Source organism: Neolamprologus brichardi, chromosome 6, assembly GCF_056152115.1.
Source record: "Neolamprologus brichardi isolate AB-2024 chromosome 6, ASM5615211v1, whole genome shotgun sequence".
NCBI classification, from domain to species: Eukaryota; Metazoa; Chordata; class Actinopteri; order Cichliformes; family Cichlidae; genus Neolamprologus; species Neolamprologus brichardi.
This window is the reverse complement of record NC_142109.1, coordinates 32,228,587-32,241,799: the sequence shown is the minus strand read 5'-3', so window position 1 is coordinate 32,241,799 and position 13,213 is coordinate 32,228,587. Positions and strand designations below refer to the sequence as shown.

Sequence of the window (13,213 nt, the reverse complement as noted above, 5' to 3'; positions counted from 1 at the left end):
CCGCAGCTTCAACCACCAATCCCACTCTGCCATAGATTGTGTGTGTCAGTGTTTTCCTTCCTCTTTCTTTTCTGCCCAGCACTTTTATCTCTCCTTTTTTAACAGAAAAATCTGTCTGACAGAGACTAAGCATGCTTTGGAGGGAGACATGGAGAGACAAGAGGAGGGAAAGGGGGGAATACAGGAAGGGGGGGATCATGAAAGAAAGAAAAGAGATGGAGAAAGGGGGGGGGGGGGGGTGAGGAGCCAGCTGTGCTAAATACCTGACTCTTTGCGTGGACCTTCCAAAGGTCAGGGTTGTGCTTGGGGCCTACGGCTTTAGTCATGCTGGGGTTCTCCTCAGCACTGCCGGCAGAAGGCATTCTCATAAAGAAAGGGGCCCTCCTTCCCCCTTTCCCTCTCTCCTTCTCACTCCCCCTCTAAAGCTCGTTCCCCCTCCCTCTTCTTCCCTCTTTCTTCCTTGTCCACCCCCTTCACTAGTGGAACAGGAATGCAACACAGCAGGAGAGAGTAAAAAGACAGAGAAAGAGAGAGACTTTAGAAAGGAAAGCAGGGGAGAGTTGGTAGAGGAGGGGCCCCAGACTGGATGATAGCGAGAGAGAGAAAGAGAGAGATAAAAGAGGGAGGGTATGGAGGAGAAAACACTCCAAGGAACACGAGTGGAGTTTCAAAGTGGAAAAGAGCAGGAGTATGGCGAAATAGTGGAGGGATAGCAGAGGAGAGAGAAAGAAGGGAAACGCTGGTGTTCATTTACACACAGCACGGCTGCTCATTTCACCCACTCCAACCATAAACACCCCCCAAAACTGAATGCTTGTATTTTAGGGAGGCAAAACATGAAAGAGAGAGTGATACCAGACGAGGCAAGAAAAAAGAGGACTTACAGCTCCATCTATTGCGCTGTTGTCACATTCCTCAGGCCCCAAACTCTCAGTAAAGTGACTCAGAGATATCTGCAGAGAAAGACGGCAAGACAAAGTCCAAGCAGACGCAAATCATTTTTATAACTATGATATAACAAACAACAGCAGGAAACAGCAAATAAACACAACCCCCATACCCCAGGGTGTCACCTCTTTTAACTGTATTGATTTGATATCTAGAGACATCACAATAACTCTAGGCAAATGTTTTCCCGGATCATTCACAGGTCCCACCGTCGAGGAGACCCCGCCAGCCCGTACTTTGTGAACTCTGGCTACATTTTTGCCCCTGCCACCAGTGCCAATGACAGCGAGATCTCCAGCGATGCCACAACCGACGATTCCATGTCGATGACAGACAGCAGTGTGTAAGTGTTTGCATTTTTAAAAAAAAAAAAAATTGGAATCAAAACCCGATCAGTTTCATTTGAAACCCAGCTGGCTCTGGAGATGTAGCAGCTTCAAAAAGCTCATTTCCTTTCAACTCACAGTGGCCAAAGGTCTGGGAATTTTCTTATTTCCACCAGTATCTGAACGTGCCTGGTCCAGATTTCAGTCATCAACTTTCCAGGAAAAAGTGTAGGGGTGTGAAGAAAAATATTTGGCCTTGTACTTCAACAGAATCGGCTTTTCTCGGGGCCAGGGGACTGCACTGTTGCAAAATAATGGTCTGTAATTTATTTCAATTATCCTCTATGATTGACTCCAGGTAATTCTATTAATGTGCAGTTGTTGCTGTGGCCTCCAGGGAGATAACTCTGGGAAAGTCATTATGTCTGAAGACCTTTTGAAGTTTATTCTGATGTGTTACAGGCTGTAGAGAGGAGAGGAAAAAAATGAGAACGTCTTGATGTGGGTGGGGGTGTTGCCTCATTTTCCTCAAAGTTGATATGTATCCATCCCACCCACCCTTCTGCCACAACAGACTTGTTTTTTTATATTATCTAATCGCTTTTTCCCTTTGAAGAGCTGAAGGAGAGGGGGGGAGGGAAATGGCCATTCGGGCCTCAAGACAAACTCATTGAAAAATGTTGGCACCAAATGAAAGAAGGCTTACTCACATGGTGGGTCGGTTTCCTGCCACTGGCCTCTGTGGCGTGCTGAGATCATGTGTCTGCGAGGCTTTCACAGGGGTTACTCATTTCTAGACCTTGGGACAAGACATAAGGAACCCCCCCCCCCCCCCCCCCCCCCGCCCCTCACGGCCAGGCAGGGACACCCCTGAAAAAAAATCACCTCCCAGCGCTTCACAGCTTCTCTCCTCCGCTCTCCAGAGCCAATAGCAGGAGTGGTGAGGCTCGAAGTGCAAGGGAGTGAGAAAATAAAGTGCACGGAGTATAAAGGGCTTAACTGAATCGCTTTCAGCCTATTGTTAGGTGAGGGGAGCTTAGCGGGATAAGAGGGTGGCTGGCTGCTTTGAAAATGACTTGCACAACTGAATAGGAGATCCCCATAAAGTAAGGGCCCATGAAACCATGAAAGAGTATGTTTTCTCTTCTCCAACCTGGACAAAGCGCTCAGCCATCACATGGTTTGCTGGGGTGGGGACAGTTTGGATTGTTAAAAACATAGTTAGCGAGGGGGAAGTCGGCGAGCTTTGTTTGGGATGTTTTGCCTCTAATTTGGGGGTTCTTGTTAGCTCACGAGTTCCTCTGGGCTGTTGAGTTTTACTTTTGAAGAGTTTCCTGTGTTTCTTCCTGCGCCTTGAGGGATGATGGCTTGTAGTCTCAAGGGTGCAGTTTGCGAAGCATTGATTTTGGAAGCAGGCCTCTCTTACAAGAAGTTCGCTGGAACACAGGTGATATCGGCAGGCTGGCTTCACTGTCTGACTCTTCTTGACGATGTCACACTGAAAATCTTGCTCAGAAATACAAAAAAATGTCTAATTGTTGAACAAGGATATGTGTCAAAGTCATCTCCTTTTAACAGTTCTTTATAAAGTCTTTGACATAGAGATCTTTCTGGTTCTTGTCCTGAGCTCTTGTCTCTCTCCGGCTCTCATTCGAGGGAACAATTTGATTGTGTGTCCTTTTATAGTGGTTAAAAGACACACTGCAAATTTGAATCTCATTTCCCAGATAAAGAACAAGAAGAGAAGGATTTGGAAGGGGGTGGAAGATGGGGTGGGAGGGGGATTTTTTTCTTCTCTTTTTGCTTATATCTTATTTATGGATTTACTTGGACGCTGGGGAATGCTGCAGCACCAACTTCAAACATTACCTTATCTTACAAACCAGCCTTTTGATGTTGCTGAGATCAGAGGCTCACAGCAGAGCGCTTGCCAAACGAAGATGGCAGCGGGTGCATATGTGCATGAGTGTGAGATTTCAAAGAGGCAGCAGAAAAAGTAGCGTTTGGGCTAGGTCAGGCACTTCTGAGCAGCCAAAACGGCCAAGATAATTGGCCCAGCTTAAGTGGCAACTGACTGGAAAAGCAGACAGAATGAAAAACGGAGAATGAGATTCCCAGAATAAATGCCTAATTGTCCCGAGACTTCTAGCATTCCTGGCTCTATCTTTATTCTCATGTTAATATATCACAGTTTTTGCTAGGCTGCTTTAGTCTGTTGTACTTTGTGACTCTTAACCAGTTGCTCAGTTTGGTGATAATTGTTTTGCTTTTTGAATAACCACCGTCAGGGCTGACACGAGCCAATGTAATCTTATCAGTGGGGCTCTTCTTTTGAAGCCTACAGTGAGATGTTTTGCATATCCCTGCCATTGTCCTGGCGTGTTTTGTTATGTGTTTTTTTATTTGTCTTGGCTTCAAGGGATCTTTTGCTCTTTTTGATTTAGCAGTACTTTGCCCAGTGAGTGATTTCTGGGTGGTGTCAGTAACTTCCACGATGAGCTGCTGCCAAATGGCCCTCCTCCGCAAAGACGGGCTAATAGTGCTAATGCACCAGCGGTTAATGTAGAGGTAGTGTGACATGTGTGATGAGTATCAGCAAACTATCCAAAACCGGGTGGATGATTGTAGCCAGCGACTTCTAAATAAGGTCATTTTGTGTGGTCTTCGTTGTCTTTTATTAGTTAATGTAAATGTATGCCGTCTTTTTGTGTTACAGAGATGGAATTCCTCCTTACAAGCTGGGTACCAAGAAGCAGCTTCAGCGAGAGATGCACCGCAGCGTCAAGATCAATGGCCAGGTTACGCTACCCCACTTTCCAGTAAGTCCTACTTCCTTAAGTTTCGCTTCCTGTCTTAGTGTTTCTTTTTTCGTAATCTGGTGAAGTCAAACTTTTACACAACTGACAGACAACTGGGTCCTAATCCCCTCAAGGAGTTGCACTTTATTTATGTATTTATTTTCAGAGCTCGCGTTGTGACAGAATACTATATTTCGTTCCCTCGCTAGTTTCACATTAAAGGCGGCAGGGTTTGCCTATTACTTTGGTTCTTCTTCTGCTGTTTCAAATCCCCCTTCTTCCCACATCTAGAGTCTCTTCTCTGGGGCTGTTAATGTAAACGCTGTCACGTCTCTGTCACTGTAGGTCACAAAGCTGATAGTGTTGTATGTTTTCTGGAATAGTAATAACTGTACGGCTATTGAAACTACGATTTAAATTCCAGCACATGAATAGGAGACACATCACTATTCAGTTCCAGTTTCGCTGTATTCCCATCATGTCCCATCAGTATTTGGGTCAGGTTGTGTGTGCTGATGAATTCAAGATATATATTTTTTGACCTTCTGAAGTTGTTGTGAAAAGGTTTAAGGAACTGGGTCAAAACAGATTGACACAGGTTAGCAGAGGCAAGAAAATAAATATTAAATTCTTTTGTCTTCATATCCAAACACAGGTGTGTGTGTGTGTGTTTGTGCATGCATTTGACAGTAATGCCCCCCCCACACACACATGCACGCACTTTTCTCTCTTCCTCTCTGTCTTTTTTCTCTCTCAGTCTCTCTCTTTTCCTTTCCCACTTGCACTCCTTTAATGTCTCCCTCCTGATTTGGAGATGGCTCTGTCTCCCATGATGCACCAGCCCCAGGCAGCGGGGGCCCCGTGCAGGGCTGGCGCTCCTTTGCCAGCAGCTCCGCTTGCCTTTCTTCTTCTTCCCTTCATCGTGTTTACAAAGAGATGAGAGGAACAACAAAAAAAGAGTCAAAATCAAGAAAGCCAGTGTGCCAAATAACAAAAAAAGTAAGAAAGGGAGAGAGAGAAGCCGGCGCATATAGTTAAAGAAAAAGGAGGATAATGTGACTAGAGTACCTCTGAGCTGCCCTGCATGCAGCCGGGAAATAAATTACTACTTCCCCTCAGATCTTCCCAGTATTTGACTCCTCTATCCTCTCCCTCCCTCTTTCCCCTCCTTCTCTGTCTCGCGCTCTCCCTCTCTCTCTCTGCCACCATTGCCACTTCACGAATGTACGTCTCAATCCTCTTCTTTTTTTCTCACTGTTAATTTTGTCCCCTCTCCCTTTTCTTCCCCTCTCTCCTCGCTCTCTCTTCTCTGTCGATATCTGGCTTTTATTCGGAGATTTAAAGCTGCATGTCCCTCCCACCCCTAGTGTGCGTTTGATGTTTGACAAGGGCCCTTTGAAGTGTGCTGACTTCAGAGGCTGCCTAGCTGATGGCTTGGTCGGGCTACAGAGGGTGCAGGCAGGGGGCCTCCCCTCCGAGCGAGACCAACTGCTACCCCGCCATTGCTACCCCCTTCTCTCCCCCTCGCCCAGCAGCCTGGCACTGCCAAGGGCACTGGGCATGAGAAGATCTAGGGAGGGATGGGCAGCGGAGAAGGTTCAGGTTAGCTCGAGGGCAAGGGCATGTGGATTAGGCCTTTGGAATAGTAGCAGGATTTTTGGAACAAGATAGGATTAGGGCAAGGGCAGTGGATTAATGCACCATATTGCATCCATCAGAAACACTAAGTCGTTACACTAGCACACACTCTAAAGTGTCCTCTTCTCTGTCTTGTGTACCCTGCAGAGGACACACCGGCTGCCTAAAGAGATGACCCCCGTTGAGCCCTCGGCCTTCGCTGCCCAACTCATCGCCCGGCTGGAGAAGCTAAAGCGAGAGCAGGAGACTATGAGCTCACTGGAGGAGAGGCTGCAGCAGATCCAGGAGGTATGGATGCTCTCAAAAATGTTCTAAGTAGTCTGACACTTCCACTTACTTCCACTTACTGCTATTTGGAAATTGTATCTTGTATCCAAGTTAGCTCAGGCAGTGGTTCTGCGCTGCACTACAAAAGCCTTTACTCCAGTTTGAGCATGTTGAAGAACGGGGTACAGACCAAGGGATTTAAAGTCTGTCTTGGTTTAGTTGCTACTTCGCTTTTCCTCCATGTCCTCCCCCATTTCATCTGGAGGAACTTTCAAACTTATGTTTCTAGACACACTTGAAGTTCCTTCAAATAGTTAGTACTTAGTTACTCTCCAGTGGCACGTTTGCTGAATATGTGTAGTGCCAGTCTCTTTGTGCAGCACAGGCACACTCTGCATTATAGATGAAGCGCACCCAAAGCCTGTTAGCGAAGATAACAGTGCGGCAAAAAGGAAACTCAAATCAAGTTATCCAGGCGTTTGCTCTCACTGACTTCAGAGAACGATAGATATAAGTTGGTGTAAGCTGAGACATGAATTTCTCTGCTGGCTGCATTTCCCACATGTGACTGTATGAATGTTTTGTCAATTGCTTTAAATTGTAACAAAATCTCTTTTCATTGTCCAGGAGGAGGAAAGGGAGGAGGGCAACGACCTTATCAGCAGCACCTCCCTCCAACACCCCCTGCTCCCGCCTGCGAGCCAGTGTGAGGAAGATCCTCAAGCTATCCTAGACGAGCACCTTTCACGTGTCCTCAAGACACCTGGCTGCCAGTCACCAGGAGTGGTTCGCCACTCGCCACGCTCACGCTCGCCAGACCAGACGGGTGCTGTGGTGTCATCTGGCCACGGGCCCTTCTTTGGTGCTTATCCTGGGGCTTCTAAGGTGCTGATGACAGGCAGGCAGTCTACAAAGCACATCCACCACCACTACATTCACCATCACCACGCTGGGCCAAAGACCAAGGAGCAAATCGAGGCCGAGGCGGCTCAGCGTGTGCAGTGCCTCTGCCCTCAAGGGGGCGCCAATTACTCCGACTTCACACCTGCGTGAGTTTTACTTATAAGCCGTCCCTTAAATGTTTCCTGTGACGAGCTGCTCTTCCTCTGTTGCTAATTTGCCTTCTTCCTCCAGTCGCTGCAGCACTTTGTCCAAACGGCCAGTGAAGGCCTCCGATGAGGGCGTGTCTTCACCACGCCTTCCTCTAGTTGCCACCGACCGCTCTCAGAATGTTTGGCAGTGGATCCTAGAGAGTGAGAGGCAGGGAAAGCACAAGCCACACAGGTAAGTGTTTGCACGAAATGATCTTTAGAAATGTGCGTTGAGTTCTCAGCTCAAGAGGCTGACCCTTTTTTTGTTTTAACAGCACTCAAGGCCTGAAGAAGTCCAACCCGCTTGACTCCAAGACCCTGCCTGGTCGAACCTCCTCATCTTGGGGTGGTGGTGGCATTGGCAACGGGGCTCACCTCCGTGGCCATCACCCAGGCCACCCTTTCATTCAGGACCCAGCAATGCCACCCCTACCCCCTCCCAACACCCTGGCACAGCTAGAAGAAGCCTGTCGCAGACTAGAAGAGGTTTCCAAGCCACCAAAACAAAGGTAGGAAACCTTGTAGACAAAACAGTTGTGCACTTGATTTGCTACAACACAACACTCTATAAACGAAGTCCCGTTTCTTTTCTTATAGAATATTGATTTGTCATTAATCTTGTGATTTTCACAGACATTCAACTGGAGCCAGCAACCTTCAGAGAGACAGGAACCACCCGGCAGCTGTCTTCCCCACGGGAAGCAACTCTTTAGCCAGCCCTGGAGTCCAAGCAGACGAGTAAGAGCTCTTTTATTTCTACTTTTGCTAAATCCTTTGCTTCTAAAGCTCAGTCTTTATTACTTTCACAATTACTTTCTAGTTTTCCAAACACCATTACTCACTTATTTTGTCATTCTGTCATTTATGAGTTTTCACCCTCAGATTTTCATTCTCCTCTCTTCTTCGAGAGTCAGCTTTGCTTTGTCTTTGAACTCCTTTCTTAAAGAAAAATAGGATTAGATGTGACATTCTACCTCTCTCCCACATTGCCCAATAGCCCCTGGTTCTTCAAACTAATCAGCCCCCTTCATATATATGTCAGTGAATGTGGTGGATTTTTAAAGCCAACTGAAAACAAAGTTTTAAATCTTACAATTTTGATTTTGCATGTTCAGGTCTAAGGAGCTGGTGGTCACCTACTTTTTCTGTGGCGAGGAAATTCCTTATCGCAGCATGATGAAGACCCACTGCCTCACCCTGGGCCACTTCAAGGAACAGCTTAGCAAGAAAGGCAACTACCGGTAAGCACGCGCCACTGGAAAGTGCGCAGAGATCACACTAGCAGATACATGCTCGGATGTGTTTAGCGTCACGACAGGGTTAGTCATCTGTGTTTGGATGTGCGTTTGTTATTGTGCTTTTATGTGCTCGTCTGCTAAGTGGGAGTGTGAAATACTGGAGCCTGATAGTTGAAAAGAAACTGGGCTGATCCGCTGTATTCGAAGCTTACAAAAACTGGGGAGGGGAGCAGAGGGGATATTCTGCAGCAATTTTTTTTTCTCACATCTGGTACTGATTTCCATGCTTAGGCAGCCTTAATAAATATGGCTTTGAAGCCTGGGCCATTTTATTTTGTGCACAAAGACCATTGCAAGGCCTTCAAATTCCTCCTCCACACTATTGCATCAGGCATTAGAATCAAATGCTGGAGGCACCTTCTTCTTCTAATGACAGTTAATGCAGGAGAAATACCTCCTGTTTGAAATGATGAGGGGAAATTTCTTCACATAGGGAAGACTTAAGGTAGTTTCAAAAGTTATAGACAGTTTTAAAGAAAATTCTGAATTAGGGGTTCCACAATCCAGGAAGTTCAACCTTAATTTATCAAAAAAAGTTGTTCCAGTGCCTCTGAAAACAAATGTAGCCTTGCATGCCCGTGACATCAACATCAGGTTTTAGTCACATCTGCTCGTTAGGCAAGACAGAAGAAGAAGAAGAAGGCCTGCAAAACACAAGTCGTTGCACCCCTGCTATCCCATAACTCTTCAGCGAGCGAGTGAAAAGGGGGGGAGGTGGGGATGAAGCGTCTGGCTTCAATGGCAGCAGAATGTGTGGAGTTGGTTAATTTGGACATGGCAGCAGTACAGCTGAGAACAGTACGCCGCAGCTCTGCCAGACGATATTGGTGCCAGATGTTGTGAAGAGAGAAAAATCCTGCCACATAAAACATGTTCCAATGGAAAGACTCCTGTGTCTCTCTGTCTCACTCTCTGCAACAAAGTGATGACTTTGAACTATTTGTGAGTGAAAATGTAGCGTTTTCTTCTATTAATAATTAAAAAAAAAAGGGTAACACGCCTCGAGAGCTAGGAATGAAACAATGAATTAAACCAGAAAGTTAAATCAGCAGAGGAAACGTGTGCATAAATGTCAGACGATTAAAGAAAACTATCGCTGCACGCTGTAGTGCAGATTTAAGTTTTGCAGCTGTGATAAAGCGGGCCCCTCTCTCTTTTATTTGTGTGTAGCAATCAACATGGAAAGTACGGCTGCGTGTGTACATTTTTGTACGCCCCTCTGTACATGTGTTGTTTGAATGACTCTAAGCTGAGCTCATAAAACAGTGAGCCGTTTCCCCCTTTTTTCTCCTTTTTTATATTCTGAACACAGGCACACATGGGCAAAATGAGGCATTTTTCCATTACAAAGCTTATCATTATATCCCCTCCTGCTGATCTTTTGCTGGGTTTAAAGTAGAGAGGAGAAATCATTAGGAGCTCCAGGAGACTTCACAGTCACTGGAACCGAGCTATACTCTGTGAGTTATCTCTGCTTGAGAGAAGAAGAAGAGTGGGTTAGCTAGGTGACCCCTCGACCTCCAGGAGCCCGTCTGAGCAGTCGCCACCCTCCCTCCCCCTTCTAGGGTAAAGCCCCTCAGTCTCGGCACGCATCCAACCCATCACACCCACTCACCGAGCCGGGGAAGGCCTCCGCTCTGCTTCCCCCTGCTTTCTTCCCTTCCTGTTGCCTCTTTTTTCCTCTGTTCTCGGCTGGTGATCGGAAAGCTGCCCGAAGTGTGTGTGTGTGTGCGTAACAGGGAAGCATAGTACGTGTGTGTTTACGTGCAGACAGCAGAGCGCAGTCTTGCAGTCACAAGCAGACTCTCGGGCACCTGAAATGTCAACCTGTGTGACAGAAATGCCCTTCATTTGACAGCCAGCCCAATTATAAGCCATGGAGACACAGAGAGGGAGGGAAGGCACTGAAGAAGAGAGGAAAAGAGAGAGAGAGAGGCTGGGGGGGGGGCTTAAGACAGCCTCTAATTAACCCTTCAACTTTAATAAGGCCTTACAGGACAGAAAGGCATTTGCAGAATGGCTAGCAGTCAGGATGAACAAGTGGATGAGCACACATAGATGAGCACGCACACAAACAGGCTTTTTCTAGCAGCTCGAATTATCACAGGGAGTGTGTAAACGGAGGGTTCAACTCTGTTTGCGCAGCGGTGTGATGTGGAGTCAGGCTCTACCTTTGAAGTGAGCAGGGATGGCATTGAAGGCTATGACTAAGTTGTTTTGAGCAGGATCCATTTCTGGCTCTCAGAGTGTGTGTGTCTGTGTTTGATTTGGACTAAAGGGAGTTGAGCGCGAGCGTGTATATGTAAGTAGTCGTGTAGGTGCCTCAAAGCGCTTTAAAACGCGCTGAAATACATCAGATGCATCCTGCTGCCACTCTGTCAGGTTTTGTTTGAGTTCTCACCTACGCTCCACGTTTTCTAATCACAAACCTCTCTTTTTTTGTTTTTCCCTTCTCAGGTACTACTTCAAGAAGGCGAGTGATGAGTTTGAGTGCGGTGCAGTGTTCGAGGAGGTGTGGGAGGATGCCACTGTGTTGCCCATGTATGAGGGCAAGGTCCTGGGCAAGGTGGAGAGGATGGACTAAAGGCCACTTTGTGCCAACCAACTAATGCCCTTCCCCCCCACCCAACCAAAAGCTAAATCACTTGAGCAAGAGACTGTAATTTACAAGAACACTCTGGACTCCTTTTTTTTGGTTTCTTTGTTTGTTTCTTTTTCTTAATATTAAGCTAAACAGAGTTAATATATCCAGCACAAGAGGAGCGATTGAAGGAAGACGAGCCAATGAAGTATGCCGAACACAGAGGAGGCGCTGCCCCTCCCCGACTTTCTCAGCCAATCAGCCTTAGAAACACAAGGGAATGACAGACCAATCCAAGGATGACGATGATGATGACCGGAGGCCAGTGGCGGGCGCGAGACCCCGCCTCTTCTTGAATATAACCACTGAAGATGTAGATGACTGTTGTCTTGTGATGTGTGACAGACTGATGGACTTGCAGGAGGCGAATGCGCAGCGCCACCGACCTGCTCTTAACATTACACTCCAACATCGTTACAAAAACGTCCATACGTGTGCATATACATACATGCATATATGTATATATACATGTATTATATATATAGATGCTTTTTGTCATGAGTTGAAAGTTTTTATTAAGTATTTATTGAAAATGACCTTCCCCCTGTTGTCCCCTCCCCCGAGTCTTCTTAAACCTGTGTTCCTCGCCCTCCCCTTTTTTACAGCCAATGGGTAAGCTGCTTTGAATGTTGGGAGAATACTGTGGTGATATAGTTTAGTGTTCTAAGTTACACAGAGGACGTGATGCTAGCCTAGCACTTCCTATAGCCTTGTAGCCACGTCTGACCCAAACTTAGCGGTGGTCTTGTCCGAGGCGCACTCCCTCCACTCTTTTAATGGTCAATCCCAGTCTTATATGCTGCTGATAGTTTATAATAAGCAAGTTTTTCACACTAGCATCTCCTCTCCCTCGTCCTCTCGGCCTCCCTCCCTCCCCCTCCTTTTCGCTTTGTCTCGAGCGGCAAAGTTCAATCTTTTTTGTTGTGCCTTTGTTTGTAAACCAGGCATTGCACAGGGATGGGGGGTAGAAACCGTTGTAGATTACACACAGAGACGAGACCCGGAGCACAAGTTGCACCACCTAATAATGGCAGTGTTTACAGCCCCCACACCAAAACGACTTGTGCTAACGAGAACCAGTTTGGGTCGCCGAGAACGACTTCTTCGAGGAGTTCAGCTAGCGTGTCAAAAAAGACGAAAAAAAAAAAGACAAAAAAAAGTGAACGTTGAAGAATTATGGCTCCAATATCTTTTGAATGTTGTTACAATAACACCGTATATAGCAGAGCTCCTGTATACATTGTAATTATGCATTCTGAAGTATGGATACCGACACATGTGATGCACACATACACAAACAAAACACGTACAAACACACGATCGCTGGTGTTTTATGAGTACAGCACCTGTGCCTACATGGATGCCATACCATGTGCTACCCTGTTTCAGGGTTTTAATATATATCCCTTGGTTTTCAGAAGGGTTTTATGTTGAAAAGATATTTTTATGCTTTTAATATCCTGTAATCATGTTTTGGTGTTTTGTTTTTACACCACAGCCTTTTTTTTTTGTTTTGGTTCATTCTATCTAAACTGTAAATTATACATTATATAAAGAGTTTCATTTAAAGATTTACATGGACCTATAATTATTGTAATTATTGAGAGATGTAGCCTTTATTAAAGTTTTATATTTTTCAAATGAAAACTGATGTGCTTGGAACTGCTTCTTTCCTGACTCAGAATAGCTTATTTTTATTGCTGCGCTGTGAAAATGACTTATTTTTCACAGCGCAGCCATATTTTTCAGACAGTTATTTAGACATGATACAAGTTGACTGGAGTGTTTTGTCCACTTAAAGAAAATTACAGTGCCACAGTCGGTCTGGGACATGTGGTAATGCATAAACAGGGGCTGTTTTTACACATGAACCTCGGACAGTGTGAAGGGAATTAGGTCGGGACATTGTCCAAGTTGCTCTGTCTCACACAGCAGGAGATCGTCTGCTTTTGATGCGGACTATACTATTTCTAGTCAAGTATACTACTAGAAATACTCTGTGGTTTTTTTGTTTTGCTGGTGTTTTTTTCTCAGCGTGTGCTGCCTGAGCAAAACGTGCAGGAGGCAGCACGTTGCGGGCCTTGTCGTTCGATAAGAAGTCAGTTACCTGCTCTATTCTCACATGGCCTTTGTTCCTGAAAGCTGGCAGGTCAAACAACATGTAATAGGCGTTCCCATTGACTCAGAAATTTAGCAATCTCTCAAA

The 13,213-nt window shown here is 45.9% G+C and overlaps 1 protein-coding gene across 4 annotated transcripts in view; it reads left to right on the top strand.

Annotated features, from left to right (window-relative positions):
- Window positions 1-12,607, top strand: part of LOC102781360 (axin-2-like) — a 95,002-nt gene extending 82,395 nt beyond the window's left edge. For all 4 annotated transcript variants that reach the window (XM_035907693.2, XM_006790568.3, XM_006790565.3 and 1 more), the window contains 9 exons: window positions 1,151-1,291; window positions 3,991-4,093; window positions 5,858-5,998; window positions 6,605-7,026; window positions 7,112-7,261; window positions 7,344-7,577; window positions 7,702-7,806; window positions 8,184-8,309; window positions 10,824-12,607. In XM_035907693.2, the coding sequence (XP_035763586.1) occupies window positions 1,151-1,291; window positions 3,991-4,093; window positions 5,858-5,998; window positions 6,605-7,026; window positions 7,112-7,261; window positions 7,344-7,577; window positions 7,702-7,806; window positions 8,184-8,309; window positions 10,824-10,950 (1,549 nt within the window). In that variant the 3' untranslated portion in view covers window positions 10,951-12,607. The remainder of the gene's footprint in view (window positions 1-1,150; window positions 1,292-3,990; window positions 4,094-5,857; window positions 5,999-6,604; window positions 7,027-7,111; window positions 7,262-7,343; window positions 7,578-7,701; window positions 7,807-8,183; window positions 8,310-10,823) is intronic.
- Window positions 12,608-13,213: the final 606 nt, after the last annotated feature.